At 60.7% G+C, this 16,261-nt stretch overlaps 1 protein-coding gene and 2 long non-coding RNA genes across 3 annotated transcripts; all 3 read right to left on the bottom strand.

Moving 5' to 3' along the window:
* Positions 1–1,924: 1,924 nt before the first annotated feature.
* Positions 1,925–2,710, bottom strand: LOC128898234 (uncharacterized). The gene is made up of 3 exons (XR_008462766.1): positions 2,515–2,710; positions 2,222–2,324; positions 1,925–1,953 (listed from the first exon to the last, which is right to left on the bottom strand). It is a non-coding gene; the product is annotated as an uncharacterized LOC128898234 (long non-coding RNA).
* A 322-nt stretch (positions 2,711–3,032) lies between these two features.
* Positions 3,033–7,929, bottom strand: LOC128899432 (uncharacterized). Its single transcript, XM_054178444.1, has 7 exons — positions 7,912–7,929; positions 7,429–7,533; positions 6,938–7,121; positions 6,561–6,667; positions 3,945–4,082; positions 3,516–3,692; positions 3,033–3,218 (listed from the first exon to the last, which is right to left on the bottom strand). The coding sequence occupies exons 2-7, from the start codon at positions 7,480–7,482 to the stop codon at positions 3,033–3,035; spliced, it is 846 nt and encodes a 281-aa protein (XP_054034419.1). The 5' UTR covers positions 7,483–7,533; positions 7,912–7,929.
* Positions 7,930–14,523: 6,594 nt separating this feature from the next.
* On the bottom strand, positions 14,524–15,306 carry LOC128898228 (uncharacterized). The gene is made up of 3 exons (XR_008462756.1): positions 15,196–15,306; positions 14,986–15,072; positions 14,524–14,607 (listed from the first exon to the last, which is right to left on the bottom strand). It is a non-coding gene; the product is annotated as an uncharacterized LOC128898228 (long non-coding RNA).
* Between the last annotated feature and the right edge of the window lie 955 nt (positions 15,307–16,261).

Genomic DNA, 16,261 nt, shown 5'->3' with positions numbered 1-16,261 from the left:
GGGCCAGGTGAGGACCAGAGCCAAGCCCTCTGACTAGCTCCTGGGGGTGTTCCTCAGCCCTTGCTGATGGCCGGGGCACCGGCGTCCCCTGTGCACCCCAGGGACAAGGGTGGCACGGGAAGGGGATCCTGGTGTGCCCGGCCATGAGGACAGGCTGGGCAGCCCCTGCCTGCAGCACCCACACACTCACCTGCCTGCAGAGGCTGCAACTCACACACCTCGCTGGGCTGTGTTGCAGAGGTGGGAGTTAGGATGGCTTCATCCTTCTCCACCCAGGCCTGCCGGGGAGTGCCGGGGGGTCTCTCTGCCATCCTGCGAGAGAGACAGAGGGAGAGGAAGGCAGGGAGAGAAGGAGGGAGGGAGCGAAGGGGTGAAAGGGACCCTGCACTAGGCAGGGCGCCCACTGCCAGGGGCAGCGGGCAGAGGTGTCTCCCTCAAGAGACTCCTCACTACTAGCCTGTCCTAACACCGTCCTCCCGGAGACTGTGCAGGCAGGGCTGGATGACACAGAAAGCCAACGGGACTCCAAAGTACACAGCGATAGGAACAGCGCTCCTCGCACTCAGCTGCAGCCACAGGGCTCAACGACTGAGTCTGTCGGTTGCCCAGGTTACGGTCAACCGCCGGGGCTGGCCCGGGCCCCTGGCTGCGTGCTGATTGGCTTGGGGCCCCTGGCTGCGTGCCGATTGGTCGAGCCCCTGGCTGTGTGCTGATTGGTTTGGGCTCCCCGGTTATGGTTGGGGTGTCCCAAGACCCCGTCCTTGGCCGTGCCTGGGTAGCAGCTGCCTGGGAGGGACGGGCTCGGGAATGCCTGTCCTGGGGATGCTCTAAAGAGACCCCGCTTTTGTCTTGAAACTTTGAGTGTTCAGGCTCTTTTCTCTTTGGCACCTGTGGAGGCCTGGAAGGACAGTGGGAACATCCTTTCGGGCCAGTTTCTGCAAGGCAACAGACTCGCTTCCCAGGCGAGCAGCAGCCACCTCAAGGCTGCTGACCATGTGGGCAGCCACGCTGACATTGTAGCCGCTTGTGGGCTCCATGGCCGCGATGGCCATGAGGATGATCTCTGCCCGGCCGGAGGGCTGGAGGCATTCTGTGAACATCTGTGGGGTGAAGGAGAGAAGAATTGTCACCTACAGCCTGTCTCTCAGAGTATCTCAGCTGTGCAGCGAGAGGGAGATGCAGAGCCTTGCTGTGCTGGGGAGGAGACCGATGGCAGGGCTCAGGGTCCTGAGGGAAACAGGAGCTCGTTGGGGGCCTTTGCCTAGCCCCTTGCTGAGGAGCAGCGAGAGCCCTGTTCAGCCCCACACCTCAGGTGTCCCTTCAGCCACACTGACACCCTGGCCAGGAGCCGGGGGCACTGCTTACCGAGAAGAGTCTCCTGGCACGTTTCTCCTTGAAAGCAGCTTTTGGGCTTCTGAACTGGATCTGAAGGCATCACCCTCCTCTTCCTGCTTCTGTTTCTTGTCATCTCCATCACTGCTTAGCAAAGCCCTTGCTAGGCACCACGTTTTGCATTCTCCATGCCCTCTGCAGCACATTCTAACTAGGCTGTCCGTGTCACCCTTCTTTGTCCAAGGATAAGGATGGTCTGAGTCAGCAGGGAGGAGACCAGGGGGCTGTCATCTGTCCTCGCATCTTCAAGGACTGTGGGAGCATATCATCAGAGTTGAGGTGACAACCCTGTGTCCCCACCAGGAACTGCACGTTGCAGCCCAGGATTCCCTGGGTCAAGAGGGAGCCAGGGGACAGGTGGCTGGGCTGGAGGCTTCTGGTCAAGAATAGCCCCCTCCAGAAACACAGGCTCCCCGCAGAGGCCAGATGGGAGCTGACCCTCCCTTAGCCCGGCTAGGGCGGATCTCTGTGCCAGGGCGCTTCCTCATCCCCACCGCCCTCACTCACCCTCTCTGACATGCTCCATGTCCTGCCGTTCATCCATCAGTCTTCCGATGAGGCCTGAGGGGACAAAACAGGTCAGGGACCCCCCTGCCTGTCAGGGACCCCGTAGTCCACTGGGGACCCCACCAGCCAGCCCATAGAGCCACACAGCTCCCTGGGGAGGGCTGACCCCCGAGGGCAGCACCGGGGAGGGATGGATGAGATTGCTGCCAGCCCCAACTGTGCAGGCAGGGCTGGGAGGGGGTGAAGGGGTGCCCCAGAGGGTCTGTGGCAGAACACAGGGATGCTGGGAGAGGGGGGAGGGACCCTGGGGATTGTGGCTCACCAATGAACCTCACAGCCTCCAGCCGCAGGGCCTCCTGAGGGTTCCGCAGGTAGCTCTGGCTCTGGTGCAGGTAGTCCTTGGCCCTGCTCCTGTTCTTGGACAGCTGCAGACAGGAGTAGGGTGCAGGGTTTGCACAGAGCTGCCCCGACAGTCAGGTCAGTTTCCCCAGCCCAGCTGCCTGCCAGGTGGCACTGGGGTTGAGAAGGAGCAGAGGACTCCTCAGGAATGCGGATGCCGTGCTGGTGGCAGGGCTTGCCCAGGGAAGATCCCAGGGTCTTTGGGACTGTGCTTACCAAGCGCTCGCGGATGCTCCATGCCTGCTGAGTCCCAGCCAGCTGTGCCAGCCTCCTCCAGTTCAGGAAGTGGCCAGCGCTGCGGAGAGCTTCCTGGGAGGCCTGGAGAGCAGCAGAGATGCCACCACCATTAGCAGGGGCACAGGACCCGGTGCCCCCTCTCTTGGCAGGGCTCAGAGCCGCCTGTCCTGGGCCATCTGGGGAAGATGCACCGGTTGGGGACTGATGCTGCCACCAAGTTCAGCACCCCAGAGGAAGAAAAGGGAAGCAACTCTCTCTAACTGGAAGCCAATTAGGGCTTTAATATTTTTGGCCCTGGTGGCCCCAGGCTCCCTTAGATCCACAGCTCAGTTCCTGGGGCTTCAAGGACCCATGCCAGGGGCTGTGTGAAGGGAGGCAGAGGGAGGACAAATGAAGCAGGGGGCAAGGAGAGAGGACTCTGCCCGGTGCTACAGATGCAGCAAGCTAGACCTCACGGTGACACGCGTTTGAAGGGTCCAGTGTCAGGACTGCCCTGGCTAAAGGAGCAGCTGGGTTGGGAATCCCACCTGGGCCACACTCTTGCTCTCGTCGTGCAGGTGGAAGAGCAGTGGCAGCAGGCTGTTGCACACCACCTTCTTCATCTTTTCCTTCCCTTGGCGCGCCACGAGCCTCATCGCATCTCGGAAGAGACGGATGGAGAGCTCCCGCACAGTGTCCGACTCCTGGGGGAGGAGGGGAGGAGGATCTCAGGCCCAGTCTGATGGGGAGGAAGGGGCTGGCACAGAGCTGGACATCCCCAAAGCAGCCACAGGCAGCCCTGCTGCAAAAGGGAGGGAGGTGCTGCTGGCCTGCCACCAGCGTCCCTGACGCCAAAGTGGGCTGAGTCCATGTGGGGCGTTTGGGATGCAGCTGAGGGCAGCACTAGGGTGTGGGGGCTGTGGGGCAGAGCACAGGAGCTGTGGTGGGAGACACGAATGGAAGTGCCCGGTGAGGGGGCACAGGGCTCTCCTCAGACTTACGTTGCCAAAGAGGGGCCAGAGCTTGTCAGCCAGCTCCAGGGCGGCGAGGTTGAGCCTCCTCCCCTCAAGCAGCCGCAGCATGGCGGCGAGCACGGGCAGGGCTGCGGCGCTGCTGGCGCCATCGTCATCCCGCAGCCGCTCCAGGACGAGTGGCAGCAGGACGAGGGTTTTCCTTGCCTGTGTGAGACATGCCACCTCCTTCAGTGAAGCAGCGACCCGTGGCAGGGGCACAAACCCTCTGCACGTAGTGCTTGGCAGACAGCGCGGGTTATGGAGGGCAAGGCCCCGCCAGACCTGGCTCACCAGGGCGGCCAATGCAGGAGCAGGGCACGGAGGAGGAGGAGGAGGAGCAGCAAGGCCCGCTCCTTGCTAGCCCTGTGGCTGCCACCGCTCGGCTCGGGGCTGCTGTCCCGCCTGACCCCTACTCACTGTGTCGGGCCTCTGGGTGAGCCTGAGGATGGCTCTGAGCACCAGGCTGGGCATCCCCAGGCACTGGCTCTGCAGAGACATGGCCAGGATTTTCAGGGCACGTTGCAGCTCCTCCTCACAGTCAGAGCACTCCACTGTCTGAAACACACAGAGTGGCAGCTGTGGCAAGGAGCAGGGCACAGAGGAGGAGGAGGAGGAGGAGGAGCAACGCCCACTCCTTGCTAGCCCTGTGGCTGCCACTGCTCTGCTCGGGGCTGCTGTCCTGGCTGCCCCCTATACAGGGAACCCCTGGGGTTTATGTGCCTCTCTCTCCAGACACACCTGAGTCAGCTGATTTGGTTGTTGGTCTGGGTTTTGGCTTACTATACATACTTTGCAGTTCTGACAAAGACTTTGGCTTCCTTTCTGTTATTTGTGAGTAGGGTGTTTCTCACACTATCATCGGGCACTGTGGCGCAAGGGGCACCGTGCCAGGGGGAGCAGGACAAGTGTGGCCTCCTGCCAGCACCTCCCTGCCCCACAGATGCCCTCTTGCAGAGGGGTGTCACCTTCTTGGCATGCAGCAGGACAAGGGAGTTGGCGTGGGGGGTTGTTTGTGCCTGGGCAAAGTTATAGGGGATGATGGTGTAGAAGTGGAAGGAGAGGCTGGGAGGGAGTCTTGTTCTGCTTGAGGAAGGCTCTGCAAAGGGACCTGGACAGGCTGGGTCAATGGGCCAAGGCCAGATGTACGATACTAAGCTAGGCCAAGGGCTGGGTCCTGCACTTGGATCACAACACCACCCCAGGCACGGGGAATGGTGGCTGGAAAGCTGCCCTACAGAGAAAGCACTGAGGGTGTTGGGTCAAAAGCACCTGAATATGAGGCAGCCCAGGTGGCCAAGACAACCAACAGCATCCTGGCCTGCATGGGCAACAGTGTGACAAGCAGAAGCAGGGAAGTCGTCATCCCCTGGGACTCATCACTGGTGTGGCAGTTCAGGCTGGGTGCTTCCTGGGCCGCCACCTAAGTTACACCTCCAGCGTCCCGGGTGTCCAGGCCAGTAGGTGGACAGAGGAAGCTGCATCTTTCTACCCCGCAATTCTGCACCCTACAACTCCATCTGCAAAGTCATCCTCTTGCTCTTCCTTCCCTCTCTGCTCCCTGCCGGGCAATGGGAGGGGAGCACCTCAGGCCTCTAGGCCTGCTTAGGCCTAATGCCAGTGTAAGAAGCAGGGGGGCAGGCTCAGGCCTGGCCAGCCTGAGACTGGCCTAGCAGTGGGGGAGGAAGAAAGAGGCCTGGGGGTTTTGGGTGCACCCTCAGGTGGGGAGAAGGGAAGCCTGAGACTTTTGGGGTGTGGTGCAAGGGAATTCTGTGTGCTTTGGGATATCTCTACCACTATGCTTTGTAGTTTCTTTGTGGAATATCAATTCCTTTTCCGTTTAAACTTTCCATCACTGCCTGGAGTACACAGTTCAGTTTTGAGGCCCTCACCACAAGAATGACAGACTCACACAGAATCACAGAATCACCAGGGTTGGAAGAGACCTCAAAGATCACCAAGTCCAACCCGTCACCACAGACCTCATGAGTAAACCACGGCACCAAGTGCCACATCCAATGCCCTCTTGAACACCTCCAGGGATGGCGACTCCACCACCTCCCTGGGCAGCACATTCCAATGCCTAACAACTCTCTCTGGGAAGAACTTTCTCCTCTGGAGCAGGTGCAAAAATACATACATAGAATACATAGAATAAACCACGTTGGAAGAGACCTTCAAGATCATCGCGTCCAACCCATCAACCAATCCAACGCCGCCCAAACAACTAACCCACGGCACCAAGCACCCCATCAAGTCTTCTCCTAAAAACCTCCAGTGATGGCGACTCCACCACCTCCCTGGGCAGCCCATTCCAATGGGCAATCACTCTTTCATTTAAATGGACCAATCAAGCTGATGAAGGGTCTGGAGAAAGTTCTTACGAGGAGTGGCTGAGGGAATGGGGAGTGTTCAGTCTGGAGGAAAGGAGGCTGAGGGTTCTCTACAACTCCCTGAAAAGAGGAGGTTGTAGTGAGGTGGGGGTTGGTCTCTTCTCCACAGTTAACAAGTGACAGGACAAGAGGAAATGGCCTCAAGTTGTGCCAAGGGAGGTTTAGATCAGATATTAGAAGACATCTCATCAGCAGAACAGTTACCAAAGGCTGAAACTGGCTCCTCAGGGAGGTGGTTGAATTCCCATGCCCGGAGGTGTTTCAAAGATGCAACAATGAGGTGCTGAGGTTTAGCAGCAGACTTGGTAGAGTTAGACAATGGTTAGACTGCAGGAACTTCAAGGTCTCTTAAAACAAATTTATTCTGTGATGGGGGCGGGGGGGTTGGGAAATTCTGCCAGAAAGCGGTTTTCAGGGCTTCCAAAGTGGATCTGAAGGCTTCAGAAGTGTCCTCTTCCTTCTTCTCTTTCTTGTCACCACCATCTTCATGGCAGGGCTCAGGGTCCTGAGGGAAACAGGAGCTCGCTGGGGGCCTTTGCCTAGCCCCTTGCTGAGGAGCAGCGAGAGCCCTGTTCAGCCCCACACCTCAGGTGTCCCTTCAGCCACACTGGCACCCTGGCCAGGAGCCGGGGGCACTGCTTACCGAGAAGAGTCTCCTGGCACGATACTCCCTGAAGAACATCCAAGACTGCTTCTGTGAGCCCACCAGAGGCTGCAGCTGCCCACTGTAATCCATCCACTCCACCTTGCCTGGGAAGCAGCAAAAGTGGGGTGCTCAGAAAGGGAGTGCGGGGTGGGAGGTGCAGCCTGAGATGGTTGGACAGAAAAGTCACTGGCAAAGCAAGAGAGCACCCGGACAGGTCTGGGGAGCAGATAGCCAGGGAGGGCCCAGGACTGCTGTGGGCAGGGGCCAGGGGCAATGGCTGTTGAGGCTGCATCAGGCTTTCTCCCTCTCTCCAAGGAGAGTGAGCCCTGGCTGCAATGTCCTGGGGCAGCCCATCCCAACACAGCTTCTCTTACTTGTCTGCTGCAGGACGAAGATGTGCAGTTCATAGAGAGCTTCTGCAGCCTCGCAGGAGGTCTCCTTGTCCTTGCAGGTGCAGGAGAGGGTGAGCTGCCCCACCAGCTTCCCCAGCAGACCAAACTTCTGGATCTTGGGGCACTCGTGTCTGAGGATCTTCCTCTGAGCAAAACAGGGGCAGATCTGGGGGAAGAGAGAGAGGATGGGCAGAAGTGGAGCCTGGGCAGAAAGGAAGTCCCAGCTAGTCCCAGAGCAGCGGGGCAGCAGCCCAGAGCAGGTCAGGGCTGCCAGAGCCAGGCTTCTGCCTGTGCCTGGGGCAGTCCTGCTCTGCCCTGCCATGCCCTGGGAGAGAACATGACAGGACAGGGGCAGGGACAAGGCCCCAGCCCCCAGACAGCTGCTGCCTGTGTGCCCAGCTTCCCTTGAGTGTCCTGGAGCTCAGAGGCACAGGGCTAGGGCACGGGGGATGCCCAGAGCAGGAACTCAGTACCTCCAGCCCTGAGGAGTTGTTGATGAAGTTGAGCAGCCTAGCGATCTGTGCCATGGCTCTCTTCTGCACCTCTGGCAGCTGGGAACAGGTGTAGGGCAGCAGCACCTGGGAAGAGAAAAGCTTCTGGGGTGCCAGGAAGGTGGCATGGCACATAACGGCATGACCAGACTTGCTGAGGGGCAGTGGCTGGCATGGTGCTCGTGTCCTTGCTCTTTGCAGCAACTGGCTCCAGCAGGCAGATCATCCCATCCTGCTCCTGCTGCTGCCTCTGTTGCCTTCCAGTTCCCTTCAAAATATGTCTCTCTGCCCCCACCAAAGGGACCCCAAGACTTACGGGGTGACTCCCTCCCTCGCTTGAGGGCTCTGGGATATGGCCTGTGGCCCCCTGCCCCCAGCCGTGTACCAAGTGCTACTGGGAGGGGGAGACCCACACCATTCAAGCCAGTGGTCACTCCCTGTGGGGCCCCTGTCCCAAGGCCTGACCTTCAAGATGTTCTGCAGCTCCACGCCACCAAGGGTGCCAGCGCTGCAGACCAGTGCCTGCAACATGCTGTCCATCGCAGACAGGGTCTGCAAGGGGTAAAAAGTCTTGAGGACAGCCCTGGAAGGCTGGGGGGGTCAGCCGTGGCTCCGTGGTGTCCAGAAAGGGGCCTTGGGGCAGAGGAGGTCCCCATGTTTCCCCCCATGGCACACCTTGGAGTAGAGGAAAGCCGCAGAGCCCCGGCTGTGCTGTGGAGGCAGGCTGAAGACGCTCTTGAAGCAGGCCTGCAGGATGCTGTACTTGTCTTGCTGAAGCAGCCTGGCTCTACTGCAGGGACAGAGAGATGCTCTTCAGACTCAGCAAGGAGGGGCCAGACCCTGGGTGTGAACCCTAGGGGTGCTGTGAGGGCCACCTGGAACTGGGGGGAGGACAGGCTGGGGCCTGTGGCACGTACCTCATGGTGGCCATGGCCAGCATGGCTTGCTGCCGCACCGCGGTGTCCAGGCAGTCAATGGGCTCCTCCTGCAGCAGCCACTAGGAAGCACAGCAAGATGAGACAGGGTGGAGCAGGGCAGGTTCTTTCAAGCCAGCAAGCTCTGGCAGGGCTGGCAGAGGCCACGTTACCCCCACCCAGCACTCAGGGGTGCCAAGCCCCATGGCAGGAAGGGTGATACCAACCACAGAGCCACCGGCTGGCCAGGGGGCCTGCGGACATTGTGGGGTCCAAGCTCAGTCTCCAGCAGGGCCAGGACAGGGATGGAGCACCTGTTAGGAGTGAACTGCTTCTGTTGTTTGTCCCACCACATCAGCACCTCGAATAGCATCAGCTCCACGGTGAATGACACTTGGAAAAGCAGTGCCAGGAAAAGCTGGGGGAAAATTGCCTTCACCTCCTGCTGGCAGGCGGGCTGCAGGACGATCTTGCCTACGATCTTGATGGCCTGCAGAAAACACCCAGGCAAGAGGATATTGCTGCAGCCCGGGGGAGGTCAGGGCCTGGGGTGGGCAGGGGAGGGCAGTAGGGGGCCTGGACAGCTGAGAGCAGCCCAGGAAGGTCAGCAAGGCCTCACGCAGCAACTCACTGCTTACCGAGAAGAGTCTCCTGGCACGTTTCTCCTGGAAAGCAGCTTTCGGGCTTCCTAACTTCTTTGTCCAAGGATAAGGATGGTCTGAGTCAGCAGGGAGGAGACCAGGGGGCTGTCATCTGTCCTCGCATCTTCAAGGACTGTGGGAGCAAAGCGTCAGAGGTGAGGTGACAACCCTGTGTCCCCACCAGGAACTGCACGTTGCAGCCCAGGATTCCCTGGGCCAAGAGGGAGCCAGGGGACAGGTGGCTGGGCTGGAGGCTTCTGGTCAAGAATAGCCCCCTCCAGAAACACACGCTCCCCGCAGAGGCCAGATGGGAGCTGACCCTCCCTTAGCCCGGCTAGGGCGGATCTCTGTGCAAGGGCGCTTCCTCATCCCCACCGCCCTCACTCACCCTCTCTGACATGCTCCATGTCCTCCCGTTCATCCATCAGTCTTCCGATGAGGCCTGAGGGGACAAAACAGGTCAGGGACCCCCCTGCCTGTCAGGGACCCCGTAGTCCACTGGGGACCCCACCAGCCAGCCCATAGAGCCACACAGCTCCCTGGGGAGGGCTGACCCCCGAGGGCAGCACCAGGGAGGGATGGATGAGATGGCTGCCAGCCCCAACTGTGCAGGCAGGGCTGGGAGGGGGTGAAGGGGTGCCCCAGAGGGTCTGTGGCAGAACACAGGGATGCTGGGAGAGGGGGGAGGGACCCTGGGGATTGTGGCTCACCAATGAACCTCACAGCCTCCAGCCGCAGGGCCTCCTGAGGGTTCCGCAGGTAGCTCTGGCTCTGGTGCAGGTAGTCCTTGGCCCTGCTCCTGTTCTTGGACAGCTGCAGACAGGAGTAGGGTGCAGGGTTTGCACAGAGCTGCCCCGACAGTCAGGTCAGTTTCCCCAGCCCAGCTGCCTGCCAGGTGGCACTGGGGTTGAGAAGGAGCAGAGGACTCCTCAGGAATGCGGATGCCGTGCTGGTGGCAGGGCTTGCCCAGGGAAGATCCCAGGGTCTTTGGGACTGTGCTTACCAAGCGCTCGCGGATGCTCCATGCCTGCTGAGTCCCAGCCAGCTGTGCCAGCCTCCTCCAGTTCAGGAAGTGGCCAGCGCTGCGGAGAGCTTCCTGGGAGGCCTGGAGAGCAGCAGAGATGCCACCACCATTAGCAGGGGCACAGGACCCGGTGCCCCCTCTCTTGGCAGGGCTCAGAGCCGCCTGTCCTGGGCCATCTGGGGAAGATGCACCGGTTGGGGACTGATGCTGCCACCAAGTTCAGCACCCCAGAGGAAGAAAAGGGCAGCAACTCTCTCTGACTGGAAGCCAGTTAGGGCTTTAACATTTTGGCCCTGGTGGCCCCAGGCTCCCTTAGATCCACAGCTCAGTTCCTGGGGCTTCAAGGACCCATGCCAGGGGCTGTGTGAAGGGAGGCAGAGGGAGGACAAATGAAGCAGGGGGCAAGGAGAGGGGACTCTGCCCGGTGCTACAGATGCAGCAAGCTAGACCTCACGGTGACACGCGCTTGAAGGGTCCAGTGTCAGGACTGCCCTGGCTAAAGGAGCAGCTGGGTTGGGAATCCCACCTGGGCCACACTCTTGCTCTCGTCGTGCAGGTGGAAGAGCAGTGGCAGCAGGCTGTTGCACACCACCTTCTTCATCTTTTCCTTCCCTTGGCGTGCCACGAGCCTCATCGCATCTCGGAAGAGACGGATGGAGAGCTCCCGCACAGTGTCCGACTCCTGGGGGAGGAGGGGAGGAGGATCTCAGGCCCAGTCTGATGGGGAGGAAGGGGCTGGCACAGAGCTGGACATCCCCAAAGCAGCCACAGGCAGCCCTGCTGCAAAAGGGAGGGAGGTGCTGCTGGCCTGCCACCAGCGTCCCTGATGCCAAAGTGGGCTGAGTCCATGTGGGGCGTTTGGGATGCAGCTGAGGGCAGCACTAGGGTGTGGGGGCTGTGGGGCAGAGCACAGGAGCTGTGGTGGGAGACACGAATGGAAGTGCCCGGTGAGGGGGCACAGGGCTCTCCTCAGACTTACGTTGCCAAAGAGGGGCCAGAGCTTGTCAGCCAGCTCCAGGGCGGCGAGGTTGAGCCTCCTCCCCTCAAGCAGCCGCAGCATGGCGGCGAGCACGGGCAGGGCTGCGGCGCTGCTGGCGCCGTCGTCATCCCGCAGCCGCTCCAGGACGAGTGGCAGCAGGACGAGGGTTTTCCTTGCCTGTGTGAGACATGCCACCTCCTTCAGTGAAGCAGCGACCCGTGGCAGGGGCACAAACCCTCTGCACGTAGTGCTTGGCAGACAGCGCGGGTTATGGAGGGCAAGGCCCCGCCAGACCTGGCTCACCAGGGCGGCCAATGCAGGAGCAGGGCACGGAGGAGGAGGAGGAGGAGCAGCAAGGCCCGCTCCTTGCTAGCCCTGTGGCTGCCACCGCTCGGCTCGGGGCTGCTGTCCCGCCTGACCCCTACTCACTGTGTCGGGCCTCTGGGTGAGCCTGAGGATGGCTCTGAGCACCAGGCTGGGCATCCCCAGGCACTGGCTCTGCAGATACATGGCCAGGATTTTCAGGGCACGTTGCAGCTCCTCCTCACAGTCAGAGCACTCCACTGTCTGAAACACACAGAGTGGCAGCTGTGGCAAGGTGCCCTGCTGGCTCCAAGCGTCAGCTCAGGCCAAGGACACCAAGGGCAAGACCAAGTCCAGATGGAGACTGCAGGAACTGCACAGAGCGCCCATGCCCCACAGCACTGGGTCTGGGAGAGCTGTGTCAGATGCAGCTTGCAACCAATGCCACCAGGCTCACCTCAATGAAGAAGACCATGGCAATCATCTCACAGCTCGGGTCCTTCCCGCTGAGGATCTCTGCCAGCTGGCAGAAGAAGGTGGAGCGCAGGAGCGTTGGCATCTCCATCATCTCCCTGGCAGAGGAAAGGAGGAGATTGGGCAGGTAGATCTCTTTGGGATGTGCACCAGTCTGGACATCTCCAGCCTGCAGCACCACTCTGAGCAATGGGCATTGCCCTGCCATCAGCCTCAAGGCAGGGGATGGCAGCGTGGGCTGCCCGGTCCCCCAGGAGCGGGGAGAAGAGGCTCTGACCTGGCCACGATGCGCACTCCCATGAGGTGGGTCTTGGCTCTGAGCAGGGCGTCCCAGCCCCCCTGTTCCTGGATGGCCAGCACCTGGCTCTCCAAGCCCATGCTGCAGAGCAGCACTCTCATGGACTGCACGGCAGACCTGCACAAGGAGAAACGCTTAGCTCCCACCTGGCCCCCTGGACTGGCTGTGAGTGGCTGTCAGGGCTGAGAGGACAGGGATGGAGCACCTGATAGGAGTGCACTGCTCCTGTTGGTTGTCCCACCACATCAGCACCTCCGCAGGCATCAGCTCAGTGGTGAATGACACTTGGAAAAGCAAGTGCCAGGAAAAGCTGGGGGAAAATTGCCTTCACCTCCTGCTGGCAGGTGGGCTGCAGGACAATCTTGCCTACGATCTTGATGGCCTGCAGAAAACACCCAGACAAGAGGATATTGCTGCAGCCCGGGGGAGGTCAGGGCCTGGGGTGGGCAGGGGAGGGCAGTTAGGGGGCCTGGACAGCTGAGAGCAGCCCTGGAAGGTCAGCAAGGCCTCACGCAGCAACTCACAGCCATGCAGAAGAGGCGTGGGTCGGTCTCGATGCAGGTCTTGCGCTGCGACCTGTCCATCATCACTCTGACCAGCTCCTGCAGCACCTTCTCCCTGGTCTGGGGCTTGGAGAGCACCACGTTCCACATAGTGCTGGCAGCCCTGAAGGGACACAGGGCTCTGTCAGCAGGGACACCGTGAAGGGTGGCCAGGCTGAAGTCCCTCAGGATGGTCTCGGGGCCCCACTGCCAGTGGGAGAGAAGCCCCAAAGGCTGCTGAGGCCCATACCTGCTGCTCCTTTGTGAGAAGTGCAAGAGAGTGGCCACCACCGCTCTGGGGTCTTGGTCCATCAGCGCCAGCAGGGCTCTGTCCAGGCTCTTGAGGGCTACCAGTGCCTTGATGGAAGGCAGCTTTCTGTAGATGGCACTCACAATCTTCCTCACCTGGAGGGGAGACAGGGGTGGGAGTGGAGACGCCAGCAGGGTGAGCATGGCTGTTCCCACAGCTCCCACTGGGAGCTGCTTCTGTTGCCACTGCAGTATGCAGGCTCGAGCCGGTGTCAGTGCCGGCCAGGAGCAGAGCAGGGCAAGGAGTGGTCCCCTGGGGAAGCAGCCATGCCACCCATGGGCTACTCACCGTTCCTGGCAGGAAGGAAGAGTCCACCACAAGGCTGCTGACCATGTGGGCAGCCACGCTGACATTGTAGCCGCTTGTGGGCTCCATGGCCGCGATGGCCATGAGGATGATCTCTGCCCGGCTGGAGGGCTGGAGGCATTCTGTGAACATCTGTGGGGTGAAGGAGAGAAGAATTGTCACCTACAGCCTGTCTCTCAGAGTATCTCAGCTGTGCAGCGAGAGGGAGATGCAGAGCCTTGCTGTGCTGGGGAGGAGACCGATGGCAGGGCTCAGGGTCCTGAGGGAAACAGGAGCTCGCTGGGGGCCTTTGCCTAGCCCCTTGCTGAGGAGCAGCGAGAGCCCTGTTCAGCCCCACACCTCAGGTGTCCCTTCAGCCACACTGACACCCTGGCCAGGAGCCGGGGGCACTGCTTACCGAGAAGAGTCTCCTGGCACGATACTCCCTGAAGAACATCCAAGACTGCTTCTGTGAGCCCACCAGAGGCTGCAGCTGCCCACTGTAATCCATCCACTCCACCTTGCCTGGGAAGCAGCAAAAGTGGGGTGCTCAGAAAGGGAGTGCGGGGTGGGAGGTGCAGCCTGAGATGGTTGGACAGAAAAGTCACTGGCAAAGCAAGAGAGCACCCGGACAGGTCTGGGGAGCAGATAGCCAGGGAGGGCCCAGGACTGCTGTGGGCAGGGGCCAGGGGCAATGGCTGTTGAGGCTGCATCAGGCTTTCTCCCTCTCTCCAAGGAGAGTGAGCCCTGGCTGCAATGTCCTGGGGCAGCCCATCCCAACACAGCTTCTCTTACTTGTCTGCTGCAGGACGAAGATGTGCAGTTCATAGAGAGCTTCTGCAGCCTCGCAGGAGGTCTCCTTGTCCTTGCAGGTGCAGGAGAGGGTGAGCTGCCCCACCAGCTTCCCCAGCAGACCAAACTTCTGGATCTTGGGGCACTCATGCCTGAGGATCTTCCTCTGTGCAAAACAGGGGCAGATCTGGGGGAAGAGAGAGAGGATGGGCAGAAGTGGAGCCTGGGCAGAAAGGAAGTCCCAGCTAGTCCCAGAGCAGCGGGGCAGCAGCCCAGAGCAGGTCAGGGCTGCCAGAGCCAGGCTTCTGCCTGTGCCTGGGGCAGTCCTGCTCTGCCCTGCCATGCCCTGGGAGACAACATGACAGGACAGGGGCAGGGACAAGGCCCCAGCCCCCAGACAGCTGCTGCCTGTGTGCCCAGCTTCCCTTGAGTGTCCTGGAGCTCAGAGGCACAGGGCTAGGGCACGGGGGATGCCCAGAGCAGGAACTCAGTACCTCCAGCCCTGAGGAGTCGTTGATGAAGTTGAGCAGCCTAGCGATCTGTGCCATGGCTCTCTTCTGCACCTCTGGCAGCTGGGAACAGGTGTAGGGCAGCAGCACCTGGGAAGAGAAAAGCTTCTGGGGTGCCAGGAAGGTGGCATGGCACATAACGGCATGACCAGACTTGCTGAGGGGCAGTGGCTGGCATGGTGCTCGTGTCCTTGCTCTTTGCAGCAACTGGCTCCAGCAGGCAGATCATCCCATCCTGCTCCTGCTGCTGCCTCTGTTGCCTTCCAGTTCCCTTCAAAATATGTCTCTCTGCCCCCACCAAAGGGACCCCAAGACTTACAGGGTGACTCCCTCCCTCGCTTGAGGGCTCTGGGATATGGCCTGTGGCCCCCTGCCCCCAGCCGTGTACCAAGTGCTACTGGGAGGGGGAGACCCACACCATTCAAGCCAGTGGTCACTCCCTGTGGGGCCCCTGTCCCAAGGCCTGACCTTCAAGATGTTCTGCAGCTCCACGCCGCCAAGGGTGCCAGCGCTGCAGACCAGTGCCTGCAACATGCTGTCCATCGCAGACAGGGTCTGCAAGGGGTAAAAAGTCTTGAGGACAGCCCTGGAAGGCTGGGGGGGTCAGCCGTGGCTCCGTGGTGTCCAGAAAGGGGCCTTGGGGCAGAGGAGGTCCCCATGTTTCCCCCCATGGCACACCTTGGAGTAGAGGAAAGCCGCAGAGCCCCGGCTGTGCTGTGGAGGCAGGCTGAAGACGCTCTTGAAGCAGGCCTGCAGGATGCTGTACTTGTCTTGCTGAAGCAGCCTGGCTCTACTGCAGGGACAGAGAGATGCTCTTCAGACTCAGCAAGGAGGGGCCAGACCCTGGGTGTGAACCCTAGGGGTGCTGTGAGGGCCACCTGGAACTGGGGGGGAGGACAGGCTGGGGCCTGTGGCACGTACCTCATGGTGGCCATGGCCAGCATGGCTTGCTGCCGCACCGCGGTGTCCAGGCAGTCAATGGGCTCCTCCTGCAGCAGCCACTAGGAAGCACAGCAAGATGAGACAGGGTGGAGCAGGGCAGGTTCTTTCAAGCCAGCAAGCTCTGGCAGGGCTGGCAGAGGCCACGTTACCCCCACCCAGCACTCAGGGGTGCCAAGCCCCATGGCAGGAAGGGTGATACCAACCACAGAGCCACCGGCTGGCCAGGGGGCCTGCGGACATTGTGGGGTCCAAGCTCAGTCTGCAGCTGGGCCACCTAGGTGGCATTGGAGCACCTCCAAGGATGAAGACCTGGAGCAGCTCTCTTCCACACACAGGTGTCCAGCTGAGCCCTCTCCTAGCCCGAGGCCTCTGCCCCTGCTTTAGCCTGACTGGCCCCTTACCTGAATGGTCATGATCACCTCCTCCTGGAAGAAGTGCAACACTCCTTGCAGTGTGGGGTCCACACAGAAGGTGCGGAGAGAGTCCAGAAAGATCAGCTTCTGGTCCAGATGCTGCCAGCCAGCGAGGGACAGGAAGACAGGCAGTGTCAGTAGGGAGAGACAGCCAGTGGGGGTGCTCAGCACAGCCCTGGCACCTTTGAGCTCAGGACAGGGGCAGAAAGACTGGCCAGGAGACATGGGCACAGCCTTGCAGAAGTGGCCACAATACCTCTGGTCTACACCTGATGAAGCCTAGGATGGCTTTCAGGGTGCTCTCATCCTCCCTTGGCATAGCCCAAGTGGAGCAGGATGGATCTGGCCAGGAGAGAAGAGGCAGGGGTGGGGGCCAGGTGAGGACCAGA

The sequence above is a fragment of the Dryobates pubescens genome, chromosome 1, assembly GCF_014839835.1.
Source record: "Dryobates pubescens isolate bDryPub1 chromosome 1, bDryPub1.pri, whole genome shotgun sequence".
Lineage (NCBI taxonomy): Eukaryota > Metazoa > Chordata > Aves > Piciformes > Picidae > Dryobates > Dryobates pubescens.
Note: the sequence above shows the minus strand (reverse complement) of the source record. Positions and strands in the feature narration are given on the sequence as shown.